General features: G+C 53.8%; 3 protein-coding genes across 6 annotated transcripts in view; all 3 read right to left on the reverse strand.

Moving 5' to 3' along the window:
• The window catches only part of LOC102462263 (C-terminal-binding protein 2), a 33,933-nt gene extending 32,209 nt beyond the window's left edge, over positions 1–1,724 (reverse strand). For 2 of the 4 annotated variants that reach the window (XR_012900106.1, XM_025183922.2), the window contains exon 1: positions 1,277–1,721. The gene's annotated coding sequence lies outside the window, so the exon portion shown is untranslated. Of the gene's footprint in view, positions 1–1,276 lie in introns of all 4 variants that reach the window. The other 2 variants (XM_075917898.1, XM_075917899.1) reach the window with 2 other exon arrangements.
• LOC142825758 (uncharacterized) lies at positions 123–5,888 on the reverse strand. Its single transcript, XM_075917874.1, has 4 exons — positions 5,750–5,888; positions 5,532–5,625; positions 4,071–5,448; positions 123–145 (listed from the first exon to the last, which is right to left on the reverse strand). Exons 2-4 carry the CDS (start codon positions 5,589–5,591, stop codon positions 123–125), a joined length of 1,461 nt encoding a protein of 486 aa, XP_075773989.1. The 5' UTR covers positions 5,592–5,625; positions 5,750–5,888.
• LOC102457870 (oocyte-specific histone RNA stem-loop-binding protein 2) overlaps positions 5,634–17,496 on the reverse strand; it is a 147,518-nt gene continuing 135,655 nt past the window's right edge. The window contains exons 4-9 of the mRNA XM_075917906.1: positions 16,456–16,533; positions 7,855–7,956; positions 7,670–7,774; positions 7,169–7,327; positions 6,361–6,493; positions 5,634–6,014 (exon numbers count right to left, since the gene is read on the reverse strand). Coding sequence (XP_075774021.1) covers positions 5,898–6,014; positions 6,361–6,493; positions 7,169–7,327; positions 7,670–7,774; positions 7,855–7,956; positions 16,456–16,533 — 694 coding nt within the window. The 3' untranslated portion in view covers positions 5,634–5,897. The remainder of the gene's footprint in view (positions 6,015–6,360; positions 6,494–7,168; positions 7,328–7,669; positions 7,775–7,854; positions 7,957–16,455; positions 16,534–17,496) is intronic.

Raw genomic sequence — 17,496 nt, forward strand, 5'->3', positions numbered from 1 at the left:
GAGGAATTCCCAGAGATGCAACAAACAGGTGCACTGGCAACACCGGGAACAGCCCCAAGATCAGAAAACCTGCTTGCCCACCCCAGGCTTCCTTGGAGTTATGAGAAAGAATACTGGTGCTCTTAGTCTCCTTGCTCATAGTGCACTGTATGAGCAACAAACAAGAATGAAACAATGCCAGACAGCCTGAAATAAGCTACAGATACTTATTTGAGCCACAGAATCACAGCCCTGTCAGGCCCACAGTACACTAGCTCATCACCATTCTATAAGGATCTGTTTCATCACCTTTTGGGGGCTCAGACAACAATGTTTTTTGTTTGCCCTGACTGATCTCTAGCTGCTTCTATCACCCTAACCAATGTCGGGTTCTTTCCTTCAGCCCCCACATCCCAGGTACATTCCATGAGCCCAGCCTCTACAGCTAGTCCTCATCTTCCAAATAATCAAGAGGACCAAGCAAGTTTTGAGTTAGCTTCTGGTTTCTGAACCAACAAAATGAATCATTCTCCCTTGCATGCAGTTCAAGTAGCATCTCCTTTACGCAACCCCGAAGCAGCTTTCATAAACAAACTCCCCATCCCCACTCCACGCTTAGGGGAAAGGGTGGAATCATCAATCTTATGGTGACTCAACAAACATTCTGCCTTTTCAGCAATGAAAATAAGTAATGCACAGGTTCCACAGTGCTATGGTTGTAACTACAGCATAGAGTTCCTGAGGTATGGTACCAGTTTTGTCACAGCTCCCTATATTATTGTGGGTAAGTCACATCATTTCTCTGTGCCTCAGACTACCCAAAAGATGCCTAAGAGAAACAATCTACTAACATTAGTAAAGCACATTTAGCTCCTGTGGTGGGTGGCATTAAAGAACATAAGAACGGCCATACTGGGTCAGACCAACGGTCCATCTAGCCCAGTATCCTGTCTGCCCACAGTGGCCAATACAGATACCCCAGGAGAAGGGAACACAGCAGGTAATCCTCACATGATCCCTCCCATCACCCGTTTCCAGACAAACAGAGGCCAGGGACACCGTTCGTAACAGCCATTGATGGACCTAACCTCCAAGAATCTATCTAGCTCTTTTTTGAACCCTGTTAAAGTCTCTGAAGAGGGTGAAGCATTATTTACACAATTTAATCTCATCATGGTGCAGACTCTACCATCTACATGGGCAAAGCCAGCAATGGACAGCAGTACCCACTTACTGCCAGATCACGTGGCACTCCTTGTAGCTTCACTTAGTGACCACTACCACAGAGCATACTAACTTGGTTATAAGACATCTGTCTGTGAGAACGGTCTCAGAGGAGGAAGTCCACAGCACCTGGCTTCCAGAGAGATTTCTCCCACATAACATGCAGCAGCAAGAAGGAATTGCTCCACTTAACCTAATGCAGGATACAACAGGAAGGACTTACCAACAATTGCCAAAGCAGAAAACAAAACGAAAGAGCCAATCTATGCCTGTGGGTCTTTATGCTGCTCCCTAGTGAAGGGGATCCCTTTACCACCGCATCAGCTGTCCAAAGACCCAGCACCTCTCATTCTCAGCCTATACTCTTTCAAGTCAACTTGCCCCCCAACATCCAGGATGATGCTGCACCAAGTCAAACCAACCCAGGGAAACAATGTGCTCGCCCTCCAGTCACTCTGAACATGCCAAGTGCCAGCTAGCTGATCCCACAGGTCACATGAGCAGGAGGAGGACAAAGGCTACAGATGGGGAGAGGTCTCCTGGCACAGCCTGAGAAAATCAGACACAAACAGTGAAGCAGAGCAAAGTCACCTAATGTCAGCACCCCATCCAGCTCAGCCATTCCCCCACAATGGCAGCACTAGGGCGGCAGAAGGTGCCAGCCTCAGGCCTCCTTCCCCATCGCACTGACCCTCTGAGCCTAGAGCAGCACTAGGGGTCACCAACCCAGTCTTGCCCTGCTTCCCCGGGGCAGACAGACACTTATGTCTGAAAGGGGCAGGAAACTGCTAGCTTGGAGGCGTGGTGGGCACAGAAGGCTGCCAGCTGGGGAAAACAGGGGACAGCCAGACACAGGGGGCTGCCAGTGAGGAGGGAAGAGGGACATAGGGGGCTGCCAATGGAGGAGAAGGGACGTGGGGACAGTGGTGGGGGGCTGCCGGGAGGGGGAGGAGAAGGGACAGGGAGACAAAGGGGGCTGCCAGCGGGGGAGAAGGACGACACAGGGAGCTAGCTGTAAGGTGGGGTCGGAGGCAGGGGGCTGCCAACGGGGGTGGGGAGAAAGGGGGACATGGGAGCTGCAAAGTGGGGGCATAGACAGGGGGATGCCAATGGGGGGGACAAAGGAGGGCACAGGGGGCTGTAAGGTGGGGTCAGAGCTGCCAGCAGGAGGCAGAGGGAGACACAGGGGTCTGCCAGCAGGGGAAAGGGGGGGCTGCGAGGGGGAGAAAGTGAGGGGCTGCCAGTGGGGGGGGGAGGAAAAAGGGGGGGGACTCAGAAGGCTGTGAGGTGGGGGCAGAGGCAGGGAAGGGGGACAGGGAGACAGGGGCTGCCAGCAGGGGGAGGGAGGGGAAGAGGGTTCATGGGCTGTGAGGTGGGGGCAGAGGCATGGGGCTGCCAGCAGGGCAGGAGACAGGGAAACACAGGGGGTTGCGAGGCAGTGTCGGAGGTGGGGGGCTGCCAATGGGGGAGAGGGGAAAGGGGGGCTTGAGGTGAGAGGCTACGAGTGGGGGGGGAGGCAAAAGGTGAAAAACACAGGGGGCTGCGAGGCAGGGGAGGACACAGGGAGATGCAAGGCAGAGCAGAGGACTGCCAATTGGGGGTAAAGGGGGGGACACAGGTGGACTGAGGCAGTGGCGGAGCGCTGACGTGGGGGGGGGGAGAACTGGGGGCTGTGAGGTGGGGCGCTGCCAGCGGGAGGGGCACAGGAGGAGCCAGTTGGGGGCAAGGGGAGGTATGGGGGGCTTGAGATGGGGCGCTGCCAGCGGAGGGGCATAGGGGGACTCAGCGGAGGGCAAGGGGGGGTAGAGGGGCTTGAGGCGGAGCGCTGCTAGCAGGAGGTAAGGGGGGGCACAGGGGGAGCCAGTGTGGAGTACGGGGGGCTTGAGGCGGGGCGCTGCCAGCGGGGGGGCACAGGGGGAACTAGTGGGGGGCAAGGGGGACACAGGGGGAGCCAGTGGGGGGGTAATGGGGGTACGGGGGGCTTGAAGCAGGCACTACCAGCGGGGGGGCATAGGGGGGCCAGTGGGAGGTACGGGGGGCTTGAGGCGCAGCGCTGCCAGCGGAGGGGTACGGGGGGGCCAGTGGGGGGGCAATGGAGGTACAGGGGGGCTTGAGGCATGGTGCTGCTAGTGGGGGGTACGGGGGGGCCAGTGGGGGGGTATGGGGGGCTTGAGACGCAGCGCTGCCAGCGGGGCGGTACGGGGGGGGACAGTGGGGGGGCAATGGAGGTACAGGGGGGCTTGATGCGTGGCGCTGCCAGCGGGGGGGCACGCGGGGGCCAGTGGGAGGTACGGGGGCTTGAGGCGGGGCGTAGCCAGCGGGGAGGCACGGGGGGGCCAGTGGGGGGTACAGGGGGCTTGAGACGCAGCGCTGCCAGCGGGGCGGCACGGGGGGGCCAGTGGGGGGGGGCAATGGAGGTACAGGGGGGCTTGAGGCGTGGCACTGCCAGCGGGGGGACACGGGGGGCCAGTGGGAGGTACGGGAGGTTTGAGGCGGGGCGCTTCCAGCGGGGGGGAGCACAGGGAGAGCCAGTGGGGGGGGCAATGGAAGTACAGGGGGGCTTCAGGCAGGATGCTGCCAGCGAGAGGGCACAGGGGGGCCAGTGGGGGGCACGGGGGGCTTGAGGCGGGGCGCTGCCAGCGGGGGGGCACGGGGGGGCCAGTGGGGGGCACGAGGCGGGGCGCTGCCAGCGGGGGGGCACGGGGGGCCAGTGGGGGGCACGAGGCGGGGCGCTGCCAGCGGGGGGGCATGGGGGGGCCAGTGGGGGGCACGGGGGGCTTGAGGCGGGGCGCTGCCAGCGGGGGGCACGAGGCGGGGCGCTGCCAGCGGGGGGCACGGGGGGGCCAGTGGGGGGCATGAGGCGGGGCGCTGCCAGCAGGGGGGCACGGGGGGGCCAGTGGGGGACACAAGGCGGGGTGCTGCCAGTGGGGGGGCATGGGGGGGCCAGTGGGGGGCACGGGGGGCTTGAGGCGGGGCGCTGCCAGCGGGGGGGCACGGGGGGGGCCAGTGGGGGGCTTGAGGCGGGGCGCTGCCAGCGGGGGAGCACGGGGGGGGCCAGTGGGGGGCTTGAGGCGGGGCGCTGCCAGCGGGGGGGCATGGGGGGGCCAGTGGGGGGCATGAGGCGGGGCGCTGCCAGCGGGGGGACACGGGGGGGCCAGTGGGGGGCACGAGGCGGGGCGCTGCCAGCGGGGGGACACGGGGGGGCCAGTGGGGGGCACGAGGCGGGGCGCTGCCAGCGGGAGGGCATGGGGGGGCCAGTGGGGGGCACGGGGGGCTTGAGGCGGGGCGCTGCCAGCAGGGGGGCACGGGGGGGCCAGTGGGGGGCACGAGGCGGGGCGCTGCCAGCGGGAGGGCATGGGGGGGCCAGTGGGGGGCACGGGGGGCACGAGGCGGGGCGCTGCCAGCAGGGGGGCACGGGGGGGCCAGTGGGGGGCATGAGGCGGGGCGCTGCCAGCGGGGGGGGCCCGGGGGGGCCAGTGGGGGACACAAGGCGGGGTGCTGCCAGCGGGGGGGCACGGGGGGGCATGAGGCGGGGCGCTGCCAGCGGGGGGACACGGGGGGGCCAGTGGGGGGCACGAGGCGGGGCGCTGCCAGCGGGAGGGCATGGGGGGGCCAGTGGGGGGCACGGGGGGCACGAGGCGGGGCGCTGCCAGCAGGGGGGCACGGGGGGGCCAGTGGGGGGCATGAGGCGGGGCGCTGCCAGCGGGGGGGCGCGGGGGGGCCCGCGGGCTGTCGGGGCCGCCCCGCCTGTTGCGCTGCGGGACCCAGGGGCCCGGCTCGGGACCCACCCGCCAGGCTGCTCCGCGCCGCGCCCGCCGCAATCACATCGGAGGTCCCGGTCAGCGCCCCCCCCCCCCCCCCCCCCGGGCTGTCCCGTCCAGCAAAGCATGGCGGGAAATGTAGTCCCGCCCTCGGGCACGCGCCGCGGGGGCCCCTGCCTGACTCACGATGGCTGTCACCGTAGCCATGGCAACGGGCTAGCCATGCATTCCCCATCCCCCGAGGGCTCTCGCGGCACGTGCTGCAGCGCCCCCTGCGGCCTCGTCCGCGCGCTGGCGCCTTTTGGTCCGACTGTAACAAGGACGCAACCCTGGGGCTGCTCCAGAGCAACGCCCGCCGCGTGCGCTGAGCGTGCAGACGCGCGCTTCGCCCAGGGACGCTGCTGCTCCTCCGGGTGCTGGTGTCAGGCTGGAGGGGGCCGGGACTTCGCCTCTTTCTGGTTAAAGATCTGCACCGGCAGCAGCCCTGCGGAGACACGAGCTCTCCCGCCAGGCATCATCTTCCCTTCTCCCCTCCCACAGCGCTGCCCCGACTGAGGGCACCCTTACCTGACTTGGAGTGCCCGCTGCAGGGGAAGGGTCCCTACTCCCCCTTATCTGAGTTCTCATCAATTGCCAAAGCCTCCCTGTGGTGAGCAGAGCCCTAGGGACAGAAAGAGAACCCAACCGGCACCTATTAGAGTCTTTTGGAACATTTTATTGACCCACACTTCCATCTCCCTCCCCCAACTCCCTCTGAACAGATCTCCCAGGGACAGACCAGCCACCTGAACGGAACCTTCAGGATAATCTCACGTCCTCCATAAGTTCAGGAGATCCTTGCAGCTGGGCTTATATGTAGTGGGATGACTGAGCTCTTTCCACTCTCCAAACACTGCCAATTCTGAGGCAGCAAACACTCTGGACTCTCTGGAGTCATAGCCACATCCAGCAGCAGTATGGACAAGCATGTGTGTTTCCTAGGAGGGGCAGCAAGTTGCAGTCAATCTGGGGCAGCCATGGGGAGGAGCAGCCAGCTGACAGGCCAACAAACTGAAAACATGACAAGACAGAAATTAATACAAAACAAACCTGATATGAGAAGCACAAGCCTGAAATCCAAAGCATGACAGTGTTCCACTAAAGATGCCCCCCCCCCCCCACACACACACACTTCACTCCTTCCCTAGGACAATGGCCAATAATACCTTCCTGCATCAGTGTCCAGAGGAAGGCACAAAACTTCCAGACTGTATGGCACACACAATACCCCTCCTGCCAAGCTAGTGAGATAATGCCAAATACTCTTGTGCTCCCAATGAACCAATACATACCATCCTCTACTGCTGCCCTAAGTCCCTCTCACCAGCAAAAAATAGGAGAAAGCAAGCCCACATACCTGTGTGCCCAGGGATTCTCTTGGCAGGTTTTCAAGAGACTTCAGAAGACTAGCCTGGTACTCCGAGAAGTCACTCACAGAATTTGCCTCCATCATTCCTGAGAGTCTCACCAGCCCCTGCCTTGCAGACAAACTGCAATTTAATTCACATGGACCCAGTCAGTGGAAAGGAGCAGGAAAGATAATTGGGTGCACTGGACATCACATGAACCAGCACTGTCATTCCACACCATGCTTCAAACCTAGGAGAGATCATCAGGCCCTGCATGCCCAGACTGGGAAGGGCAGGCAGGACTCCTCTCCAGTGAGCACTGGAAGAAGAGACAGGAGACACTGGACTTAGTCCTTGCTCTCTCCTCCAAGTCAGCAATTGGTGTCCCAGTCCCCTGATCTTTTCTCCCCAATGCCTACCATGCAGCTGGGGGAGATGGCAAAGCAGATACCCATACATCACAGGAAGCATTTTCAGAGCACTGGGGAAGTGATACTATGCTCACCACTGGGACATTTTGAGTATCAATCCCCCTTTTGTATGGCATAAGGCTCCTGACACCTAACTCTTAAGTGTCATACAGTACAAGACTTCACAGAACCCCCCAGGCATGGCTACATACCATTCACTCTACTTCTGCCTAAGGCAGCTCAGTGTAATGGTCACTGTATCCACAGGGATACTAGGAAGCTCCTGGAAGGACAACACATTTGTTTGGGTGGATCCACCACATTGTTAAGCTTCTGCCTCTTCCTCCCCCAGAAGAGGTTCTCCCCCGCAAGACTCTAGAGCCATGGGCAACTGGGAGACACTTTCCTTGGAAATCCTTCTCTGCATGGGAGAGGGTGCTGGGTGGGTGGGTCCCAGGCATGCAAGGCCCGTCTCCACAGCTTGACTTGCATGTCCCAGGAGCGGCGGCTGTACTTCTTGTACTTATTTGGAGTTCGGGGGTGAATCCCTGGCTGCCGAGCAGCCCTAGGAATGAAGCAAACATTAGCAGTGACAGGTGCTTCCATTAAACATTCCTCACCCCAGCAAAAAGACCACCCTAATCCAGCAGGAGCATGGCACGAATAGCCAGATGGCTCCATCACAAACAGCATGTAGGAAGCACACCTTAAAGGCTCCTGAATAGGCCACATTTCTGGGACTTTTGAAATGGGCAGGGAAAGGAAGTTGCCCCCAAGCAGGATTAAGAGGACGGACATCACTGTATATCAGTTTCAGATATCTCTTCCCTTGGTGGGGAAACCATGGCCACAGGCAGAATCATCAAGCTCATACAGGAAGGGGAGGTGAAAGCCAGGGACACCTCACTTGGGGACTACTTGTAGGAAGTTCTGGTAGCCAAGAGTGTTCTTCCCATAATCTATCTGCTTCTGTCTCCTCTGCAAGATGCTCTCATCTGTTTCAGTGTCACATCTGGTGAAGAGAATGAGTTAGCACTAGAGACACAGAAGGCAGCCTTGGACAAGCCACGTGGGCCAGTGTGTCCAACACACCTCAATCCTGAGCTGGCTCCTCTTGCAAGGCCTGGCCTTGTGCCAACTCCTACGCTGACCATATTAACTCCAGAGCAGGATTTTGACGACAAGGACCTGTCCCTAGGAAAAGAACATTTTTTGCACAATAAACTGGCTTGTTTCATAGCCAGGTGTGAGACACAGCATCCCACAGACTAGCCAACTGTCTGCTTGGTTCTGGGAAGCAGAACTAAAGCTGCATTGCCCAGTTATCATAAAGATCCAGATCACCTTTTGGGACAATTTATTCCTTTGGCACTCAGAAATGAAGCACTGAGATCTGTTAGGGAAACAGGTCTGAGAGGGAGACAAGTCTGCTCTGGGATTCATGATCAAGGCAGGCACTCATCCTCAAATTATGTGTGTTGTGGCGGCACTTGCAGTCCCCCACTCGGAATCAGAGCCCCATTGTGCTGCATGTTATTTGGGGACAGAGACATTGCCCCCGAGTTTACAAGGGGGAAGGAAGGGGGGAGTCAGACAGGAATGTGTACCTACAAAAAACAAACGAGCAGATGTATGCCTCTAAGAGAGAGTCAAATATCCCCAACTGTCAAAGAAGTTAGATCTTCATTTACTGTCAGATTTCTGCAGCGTAGCAAATATCAGTGGCTAATCTATGCACTCTTCCTATCAGGCCAAGAACATCCAAACAAATCAAGGAGTCCAATCCCATCCCCAAACACCCTTTGCCATCAGCAAAGATCCTGTCAGCCTCACCTGTAAACCAGAAAATGGTGCCTTAGGAAAATGCTTGAATTAAACACCTTTTTCCCTTCTTATTTTCTGTTTATCTTTTAGACTAAGCTCTTTAACGTAGGGAACTGTGTACGTTATTCATGGTCAAGAAGTGTCAATGCTCAGTAAGTAAGAGGAGATCTCAACTCCCAGTAAAAATATGACTGCTAAGCAAGGTAATCAAACCACATCTATGGCCCCATCTCTTACATAGGTCTATATTAGCCCTTAGGACTTCTGTGTGTCTAAGAAGGCCACTGGGAAATTAAAGCCAAGAGTTTATCACTCTGCAACAGCAGCAATCCTACTGAGATATTTTAGCCTGCTAAGATATACTTTTTCCTACCCTTTATTTATTTTTAATAATATGCTAGTAATACAAGGGGCCTACTGAGTTAAATTTTCTGTATGATTTAGCTTTAGCAGAAATATGGTAGTTGACAATAAGTTAAGATTTATTTCTTGTTATTTTCCCAAGATGTATGTTGTGTAAGGCTTTGTGGTTAGCTGGACAAGCATCTCGGGAACCATAACCCTAATCTTGATCAGAACAAGAAAGCAGAATCTGCCAACTCCCATCAACTGACTTTTCACCCTTCCACAAAAATAAAAGTACCAGATTTCCTGCACCTAACCTCAATGTTCCTGCTCTTTCTGGTTGTTCCGGGATTTGGTCCAAGAAAACGTCACTCCTCTCTCATGAATATTTATGGGCCACCTCCATATCTCTTCCAATCAGGTATAGGCACCCACAGAAGTCTTAGGGTACCAAGACCAATTTTGGGCAAGGAATTGAACATCCAGGACATTTTGGTGCCAAAAGGGTAATATAAGCCCAGGAATTAGGAAAGTCAAGGCTGCTGCAGCCGTCACTGACAGAGCCCACTCTGGTGTGTAACCTGTTTTCCCTTGAGGTCAGAAATCAAATACTTATCACTATTCTATCTTTTATTTTATTTCAGTCTTGCTTTTAGGTATCGCATACTCCACCTGCTCCAAAGCCTTTCAGGCAACGGGAGGCTGGTCCTTCCACATCCAGCCTTGGGGAAAATAGGATCTTGTGGGTATGAAATGCTGTTAGATAATCATAGGACTGGAAGAGACCTCAGGAGATCATCACGTCCAGCCCCTTGCCCAAAGCAGGACCAATCCCAACTAAATCAACCCAGCCAGGGCTTTGTCAAACCAAGACTTAAAAACCTCTAGGTTATGTCTAGACTACGCAAAAGTTCTGAAAGAGGAGATGCAAATTCCTGGGAATTTGTATATCTTCTTCCAATCTAAATGTTCAAAATAGGCGTGTCCAAAATAGTCAGGACATGTTTTTTTTCGGCAACCCCCCCTCTTTCGAAAAGCCACTCTTCCTCAAATAATGAGGCTTATGCGGCTTTTCAAAAAAAGGGCGGGGTTGCCGAAAAAACTGTGTCCCAATTACTTTCACTTTCAAAAGTTCTGATCTCACTTTCGAAAGCAGAAGATGATGTGCAAATTCCCACTGAATTTGCATATCCTCTTTCGGAACTTCAGCGGAATCTAGACGAGCCCCTACAGAAGGAGATTCCACCATCTCCCTCGGTAACCCATTCCACTACTTCACCACCCTCCTACTGAAATAGTTTTCCCTAATATACAACCTAGACCTCACCTGCTGTAACTTGAGACCATTGTTCCTTGCTCTGCCATCCGTCACCACTGAGAACAGCCTCTCTTCATCCTCTTTGGAACCTCCCTTCAGGAAGTTGAAGGCTGCTATCAAATCCCCCCTCACTCTTCGCTTCTGCAGACTAAATAAGCCCAGATCCTTCAGCCTCTCCTCATATGTCAAGTGCTCCAGCACCCTCATCATTTTGATTGCTCTCCGCTGGACCCACATCCTTTCTATAGTGGGGGGCCCAGAACCTAACAATACTCCAGCTGTAGCTGCACCAGAGCCAAATAAAGGGGAATAATCACTTCTCTGGATCTGCTGGCAATGCTCCTCCTAAAGTAACTTAATATTCCATTCACCTTCTTGGCTACAAGGGCACATTGTTGACTCATATCCAGCTTCTCATCCACTGTAATCCCCAGGTCCTTTTCTGCTGAACTGCTACTTAGCCAGTTGGTCCCCAGCCTGTAACAATGCTTCGGATTTTTCCATCCCAAGTGCAGGACTCTACACTTGTCCTTGTTGAACCTCATTAGATTTCTTTTGGCCCAATGCTCTAATCTATCAATGTCCCTCTCGACACTATCCCTGCCCTCCAACATATCTTCCTCTCCCCCTAGCTGTGTGTCATCCACAAACTTGCTGAAGGTGCAATCCATCCCCTCATCCAGGTCATGAATAAAAGATGCTGAACAAAATCGGCCCTAGAACCAATCCTTGGGGCACTCCACTAGAAACCAAACATCGAGCTGTTGATCACTACCTGTTGGGCCCAACAGTCTAGCCAGCTTTCTATCCATCTTACAGTCCATTTATCCAATCCATACTTCCTTAACTTAATAGCAAGAATATTGTGGGAGACCATGTCAAAAGCTTTGCTAAAGTCAAGGTACATAATATCCAGGGCTCAACAATTAACGTAATCTACTCGCCTGTGGCAAGTAGATTACAAATCAGCACAGCCGCGCAGCACAGTCAGCGCATGGGCAGCGTGCTGAACAGCGCAGCTGGCGAACGGGGCTCACCGTGGCTTGGTGAGCCCTGATCATATCCACTGACTTTCCCATATCCACAGAGCCATTTACTTCGTCATAGAAGCTAATCATGTTAGTCAGGCATGACTTGCTCTTGGTGAATCAATAACGACTATTCCTGATCACTTTCTCCTCTTCCAAGTACTTCAAAATGGATTCCTTGAGGATCCCATCCATGGTTTTTCCGGGGATGGAAGCAAGGCTCACTGGTCCATAGTTCCCTGGATTGTTCTTCTTCCCTTTAAAGATAGGCTCTACATTTGCTTTTTTTTGCAATCATCCAGGATCTCTCCCGATCAACGAGTTTTCAAAGATAACGGCCAAATGCTCTGCAATGACATTTGCCAACATCCCTCAGTAACCTCGGACGCATTAAATCCAGACCCATTGATTTGTTTATGTCCAGCTTTTCTAAATAGTTCTTAGCCTGTTCCTTCTCCACCAAGGGCTGCCCACCTCGTTCCCAAACTGCATTGCCTAGTGCAGTAGTCTGGGAGCTGACCTTGTCTGTGAAGACAGAGGAAAAGACAGCATTGAGTACTTCAGCTTTTCCCACATCATCGGTCACTAGGTTACCTCCCTCATCCAGTAAGGGCACCACACCCTCTCTGATTACCCTCTTACTTCTTGTTACCCTTCACATCCCTGTGAAGTGGGTCTTTGCCCACGAAAGCTTATGCTCCTACACTTCAGTTAGTCTATAAGGTGCCACAGGACTCCTCACCGCTTTTGCAGATTCAGACTAACACAGCTACCCCTCTGATACAGCTAGCAAGGGATGTGAAGTAATTCCAATTGTGCTTTTGCCTTCCTGATAACTAAAGAAATATATTTATACTCCTCCCTACTCATCTGTCCAAGTTTCCACTTCTTGTAAGCTTCCCTTCTTGCGTTTGGCTTACCGGGGAAATCCTTGGTGAGCTTAATCTGGTCGCCTACTATAGTTGCTTTTCTTACTGAGCATCAGGATGGTTTCTTCCTGTGCTAGCTCTCCTGGGCTCCTTTCCCCTTCATGTAAGCATCCCAGGGAATCCTGCCCATCAGTTCCCTGAGGGAGTCAAAGTCTGCTTTTCTGAAGTCCAGGGTGTGTATTTTGCTGCTCTCCTTTCTTCCTTTTGTCAGGATCCTGAAATCTACCATCTCATGATCACTGCTGCCAGGTTGCCACCCACATCTATTTCCTCTACTAGTTCCTCCCTGTTTTGTGAGCAGCAGGTCAAGCTGCACACGGCCCCTGATCAGTTCCCTCAGCACTTGTACCAAGATGTTATCCCCAACATTCTCCAAAAACTTCCTGGATTGTCTGTGTACTGCTGTATTGGTCTCTCAACAGATGTCAGGGTGATTCAAGTCCCCCATAAGAACCAGGGCCTGTGATCTGGAAGCTTCTCTTAGTTGTCTGAAGAAAGCCTCTTCTACCTCATCCACCTGATCCGATTGTCTATAGCAGACACCAACCGCAACATCACCCTGTTGCTTTCGCCTCTAAACTTAACCCATAAACTCTCCACAGGCTTTTCTCCCTCTATACATTAGAGCTCTGAGCAGTCATACTGCTCTCTTACATACAGTGCAACTCCTCCTCTTTTTCTCCCCTGCCTGTTATATGGAAGTATACCTCTCATATAGAACTGGAAGGGACCTTGACATCGAGTCCAGTCCCCTGCCTTCACAGCAGGACCGAGTACCATCAGGAAACACAGTTTATACCCTTCCATGACAGTGCTCTGGTCATGCAAGTCATCCTACCAAGTCTCCGTTATTCCAATCAAATCATAGTTCTTTGACTGGGCCAGGACTTCTAATTCTTCCTGTTTGTTTCCCAGGCTTCTTGCACTTGTGTGTACACTCCTTTATTGGTCCTTCCTCCTTGTGTTTTCTTCCAGTATCCAACTTCGCCACTTAACTCAGGGATGTGATCATTGTCCCCAATGAACCTAGTTTAAAATCCCTCCTCACTAGGTTTGCAAGCCTGCCCGCGAAGATCCTCTTTCCTCTCTTGGTCAGGTGGATCCCATCTCTTCCTAGGAATCCTCATGCCTAGAAGAGAGACCCATCGTCAAAGAAACCAAAGCCCTCTCTCCGACACCACCTGTGCAACCACACATTTACTTCCATGATTCGACCATCCCTACCTGGACCTTTTCCTTCCACAGGGAGGATGGACAAGAACACCACTTGTGCTTCAAATTCCTTGATCCTTCTTCCCAGTGCTACATAATCTGCAGTGACCCTCTCAGGGTCGTTCTTGGCCGTATCGTTTGTTCCTACATGGAGAAGCAGGAAGGGGTAGCAATCGGAAGGTTTGATCAGTTTTGAAAGACACTCAGTCACATCCTGAATTCAAGCTCCTGGAAAGCAGCACACTTTGAGATTCCAGATCTCAGCAGATGGATGACTCAGTCCCTCTTAGGAGGGAGTCCCCAACCACCACCACTTTTCTTCTTTTGGGGAGGGGGGTTGTGGACCCCCCCATCCCTAGGACTACACATCCCATTCCTTCCAGTAGATGGTGTTCCCTTCTGATTTCTTCCCTGAGAGGTCCCTGCCAAAGCATTCTCCACCGTAGTGCCTGTGCAGAGAGCCTGAAAGCAGTTACTTACCTCTACAGGAATGGGAGACACCTGAGTTGGCCTTCTTCTCCAGGAGATTACATGCTGCCAGTTCTCTTCCTTGTCCTGTACTACCCTGACTGGCTCTTCAGCCTGCTGTGCCTGCAGGGTTAAATGCTGCCTTCTATCGAGGAAATCTTCATCCTCTGACAGAACGTAGGGTTGATACTTGAGCCTCAAGTCCTCTAATTTTTTCTTCCAAAACGGCGACCAGCTTGCACTTAGTGCAGATGAAATCATTTCTGTCTTCTGGGAGGAAGACAAACATGGCACATGTGGTGCAGGTAGCAGCAGACCCATCACCATCTCACCGCCTTCTTTCTGAGAGATTTCTCACATGTTTTTAAATGCCCCTTTGAAGGGCAGAAGAGAAAAAAATTCAAGGAAAAGACCAAACACTATGGGTCTCTCCTCAGGGTGAACTCTCAGGCAAACTACCCTGTTGGCCACTCTGGTTGCCTTCTTATAAAGCTGATGGTAGGTCTGTCTCAAAGCCTTGCCTCTAATCCAATCAGACCTGAAGGCACTGGCCACTGTCAGCAGACAGGATACCGGGCTGGATGGACCTTTGGGCTGAGCCAGTACGACTGTTCTTATGTAATATCTGTATACATAGATAAGTTGTAGTTTGATCTGTGGAAGAAATTCAGTTAATCTATGTTCTTACTGCCATATTCTTTGTGGTTTCTGTAATCGTTATTCCTGTGGCAATAAAATTGATTTTCATTGCATTTCCTAATCTGAAGTGTGACTGTCAATCGTCTGCAAACCCTTATGAGGGGGAATCTTTTGGTTCTACCCACTTGTAACCTGGGATAGAGAAGATCGACTTAGAATCTCTGGTCAGATTGGCGAGCCTTACCCAACTAAATTCCACTATATCTCCTCCCCAGGCTACAATATGTACAACCACTTTCCTGAACAATGGGAATTCTGAGCAGGGAAGGAGCCTAGGAGAAGGGAAGTGTCTTATTCTGTGAGCCATGCACTTCATCCATCCTTCATCCCAGGGATTCTCAACATTGTTCTATTTGATGCCCCCCAACATGCTATTAAGAATTCTAGGGTCCAGCAGAGTTAGGGCGACTTCTCAGGGCAGGGACCTTGGGTGTAGGCATAGTTTGACTTCTATTTTGAGGGCATCAGGGCCAGCAGTGGTTGATCCAGCTCTGTACAGTGGGACAGTTGTGCAGGAACATTTTAAAAAGTGAGCGTGGTGAGCCCCTTACCACTGTCCAGCTGGCATGTGGGGCTGGGAGTGCTGTAGCACTCCCTATACCCCAACTTCCCATGCCTATGCAGTGGGGTCCACAGAAAGAAGCCACCTTCACCCCAATTCACCTCAGCAAGTCAGCCTGGCTGGGTTGGGGGGAGCACAAGCAGAAATAATTTAAATGTGGTGGGCACAGTGCAAAAAGTTTGAAAACAGCTTAGAGTGCAGAGAGGGAGCAGCTAGGGACTATGTGCTGACAGGGGGTATCTCAGGATGCAGGGAGGAGTGGTGGCTAGGAGATGTATACAGAGAGGAGCTGGCTTAAGGTGCAGGAAGAGGGTACTATGGGCTGTGTGCTGGAAGGTGTCCCCTGCAGTCCCTGTTCCCAGAAGGGCCTGCCAACCATGGAACTGCATCTCTCCACTTGGGTGGCTCTTACCTGCTGCCTTTGTGGGTGCAAAGGGGGCTGGAAACTAAGGAGCAGATTCAGTCTGGGGCACCAGCAGAAGACGAGGGACAACGGCTGCTTCCTGCTCTGTGGCACTGGCCAGAGCAGCCGCTATCCTGCATTGCCTGGCTCTAGCTTTCTGCATCCAACCTAGCGGGAGGGCAGCAGGGAAACAAGTGGGGAGATGTACTGGAGACAGGTTCTTACACTACTATTTCAGGATACAAGAGGGGACAATGTCCTCCATATCTCCAACTCTGTTCCAGAAATTGGCCAGAGCAGCCGCTATCCTGCATTGCCATTTTGCACAAGGGGCTTTTGCACTGCTCCTTCTTGCGCAAAAACCCCCTCTTGTGCAAGAGCCGTTCTGCCTGAAAATAAGCAGCAGAACAGCTCTTGCACAAGAGGTGGCTTTTGCGCAAGAAGGAGCAGTGTAGACTGCTCCTTCTTGCGCAAAAGCCCCTTGTGCAAAAATAGTGGCTCATTAAGTATGCAAATGAGGCATGCCTCATTTGCATATGTTCTTTCACAAGTCTGGCCAATGTAGACATACCCTTGCTGTTTTCCAGCACAAATTGCTCATTCTTATGCCCTTGATCTCACTATATTAAACATGCTTATGCTGGAAGCCATAGAAATAATCCTAAATCGAGACATCTGGCAGTTCCCTTGCCAATTCTGCCACAGCACATCTAGCCATACAATGAGGCTGCACAGGGAGCTGCCACAGCACAGCAACATCAGGCCCAACATGAGCCAGGGAGACCCCATTTGGAGGGTTGCAAGCAGCTCCCTTGTCTCTTTGCCCCGTTAATTACATGCATTTTATCTCTAAGGATACAGTCAAATGTCTGTTAACTGTAGACAGACAACACATTTCCACCCACCTGTTTTTATCACATACAGATGCTGTTCCAGAGGTAGGCTCTTCACATCCCAGAACAAGAGGTTCGTGAAATAGAGAACTGCATGTCAATTACAGAAGAAAAATCAATTCTCCACCTTAGACAGAGTTTGCAAACCTTCCCTACAAGGCAGTGAGCTCAGTGATCCTACTACTCCTCGGCCGGAAGAACACACTAACTTCTGAAAAGCCAGTGCTTAGGCCAGGGACAGACCTCTCTTCTGCAGGTTGAGCTAGCTAAAAACTGAGCTTCCAAGAACAATTCCAAACCAAGGGCAGCAGTCACTGCCTGTGAAGGCAGCCAAAGGGCTCTGCGTAACAGAGTCTCCAAATGCCTGGAGAGGATGATCAGCCAAGTGAGACACAGGCTAGAAGCGTTATGCACAAGAAGTCATGCTAACAAGGTGCCAAGCACGCCCTGCTCCTGCACTTCTGGTCCTGAATAAGCCCGGAGTGCCGCCAGCGGGCAGCAAGGCCAGCTCCATCACCTAGGCCCAGATGCTTTCCTTCCTCAGGGACACTGCAGCAAGGGCCCCAGCCATGCACCAGCCCCTAACTGGAAAGCCACTGGCCCAGAAGGCGGGAGCCCGGGTGCCCTCTGCTCCTTCCCGTCCCTGTGCACCAGGCGCAGACACACCCAGCGGCGGCTTCGCTCCGTGGCCGTGCCCGAGCCCCGCAAGCGCCCAGCTCCCAGGGACCGCGGGGGCGGGTCCCCCAGCTCGGTCAGGGCAGCGCCGGCCCCACGTGGACCGGGAACCCTCCCAACGGGGCGCTGACTGACAGGGGAACAGCGCGAGCGCGGCCCACGCGCCCCACCTGCAGGCCAGCGGCTCCCAACCGCCCAGCGCGTGAGACTCTGGCAGCATGAGAGGCAAGCGGTGGGGGTGTATGCAGCACTACGTCACAACCAAGCAAAACCTTCCCCATTCGATAGGCCGGCCTCGCCTCACTGATATCTACGGCCGCAACCCCAGCAACCACGTGCTCCCGGGGACGGTGATTGGCCTCACAGAGCCACAGATGG

Source organism: Pelodiscus sinensis, unplaced genomic scaffold (genome assembly GCF_049634645.1).
Source record: "Pelodiscus sinensis isolate JC-2024 unplaced genomic scaffold, ASM4963464v1 ctg55, whole genome shotgun sequence".
In the NCBI taxonomy this organism is placed as follows: Eukaryota; Metazoa; Chordata; order Testudines; family Trionychidae; genus Pelodiscus; species Pelodiscus sinensis.

Coding starts and splice junctions, on each gene's coding strand:
- LOC142825758 (XM_075917874.1), bottom strand. CDS start 5,591: ATGAGAACTCAGATAAGGGGGAGTAGGGACCCTTCCCCTGCAGCGGGC. Junction 5,449..5,531: donor CAGCGGGCACTCCAAGTCAG/GTAAGGGTGCCC, acceptor GTGTCTCCGCAG/GGCTGCTGCCGGTGCAGATC. Junction 146..4,070: donor CGTGCCCCCCTGCTGGCAGC/GCCCCGCCTCAT, acceptor TTGCTCATACAG/TGCACTATGAGCAAGGAGAC.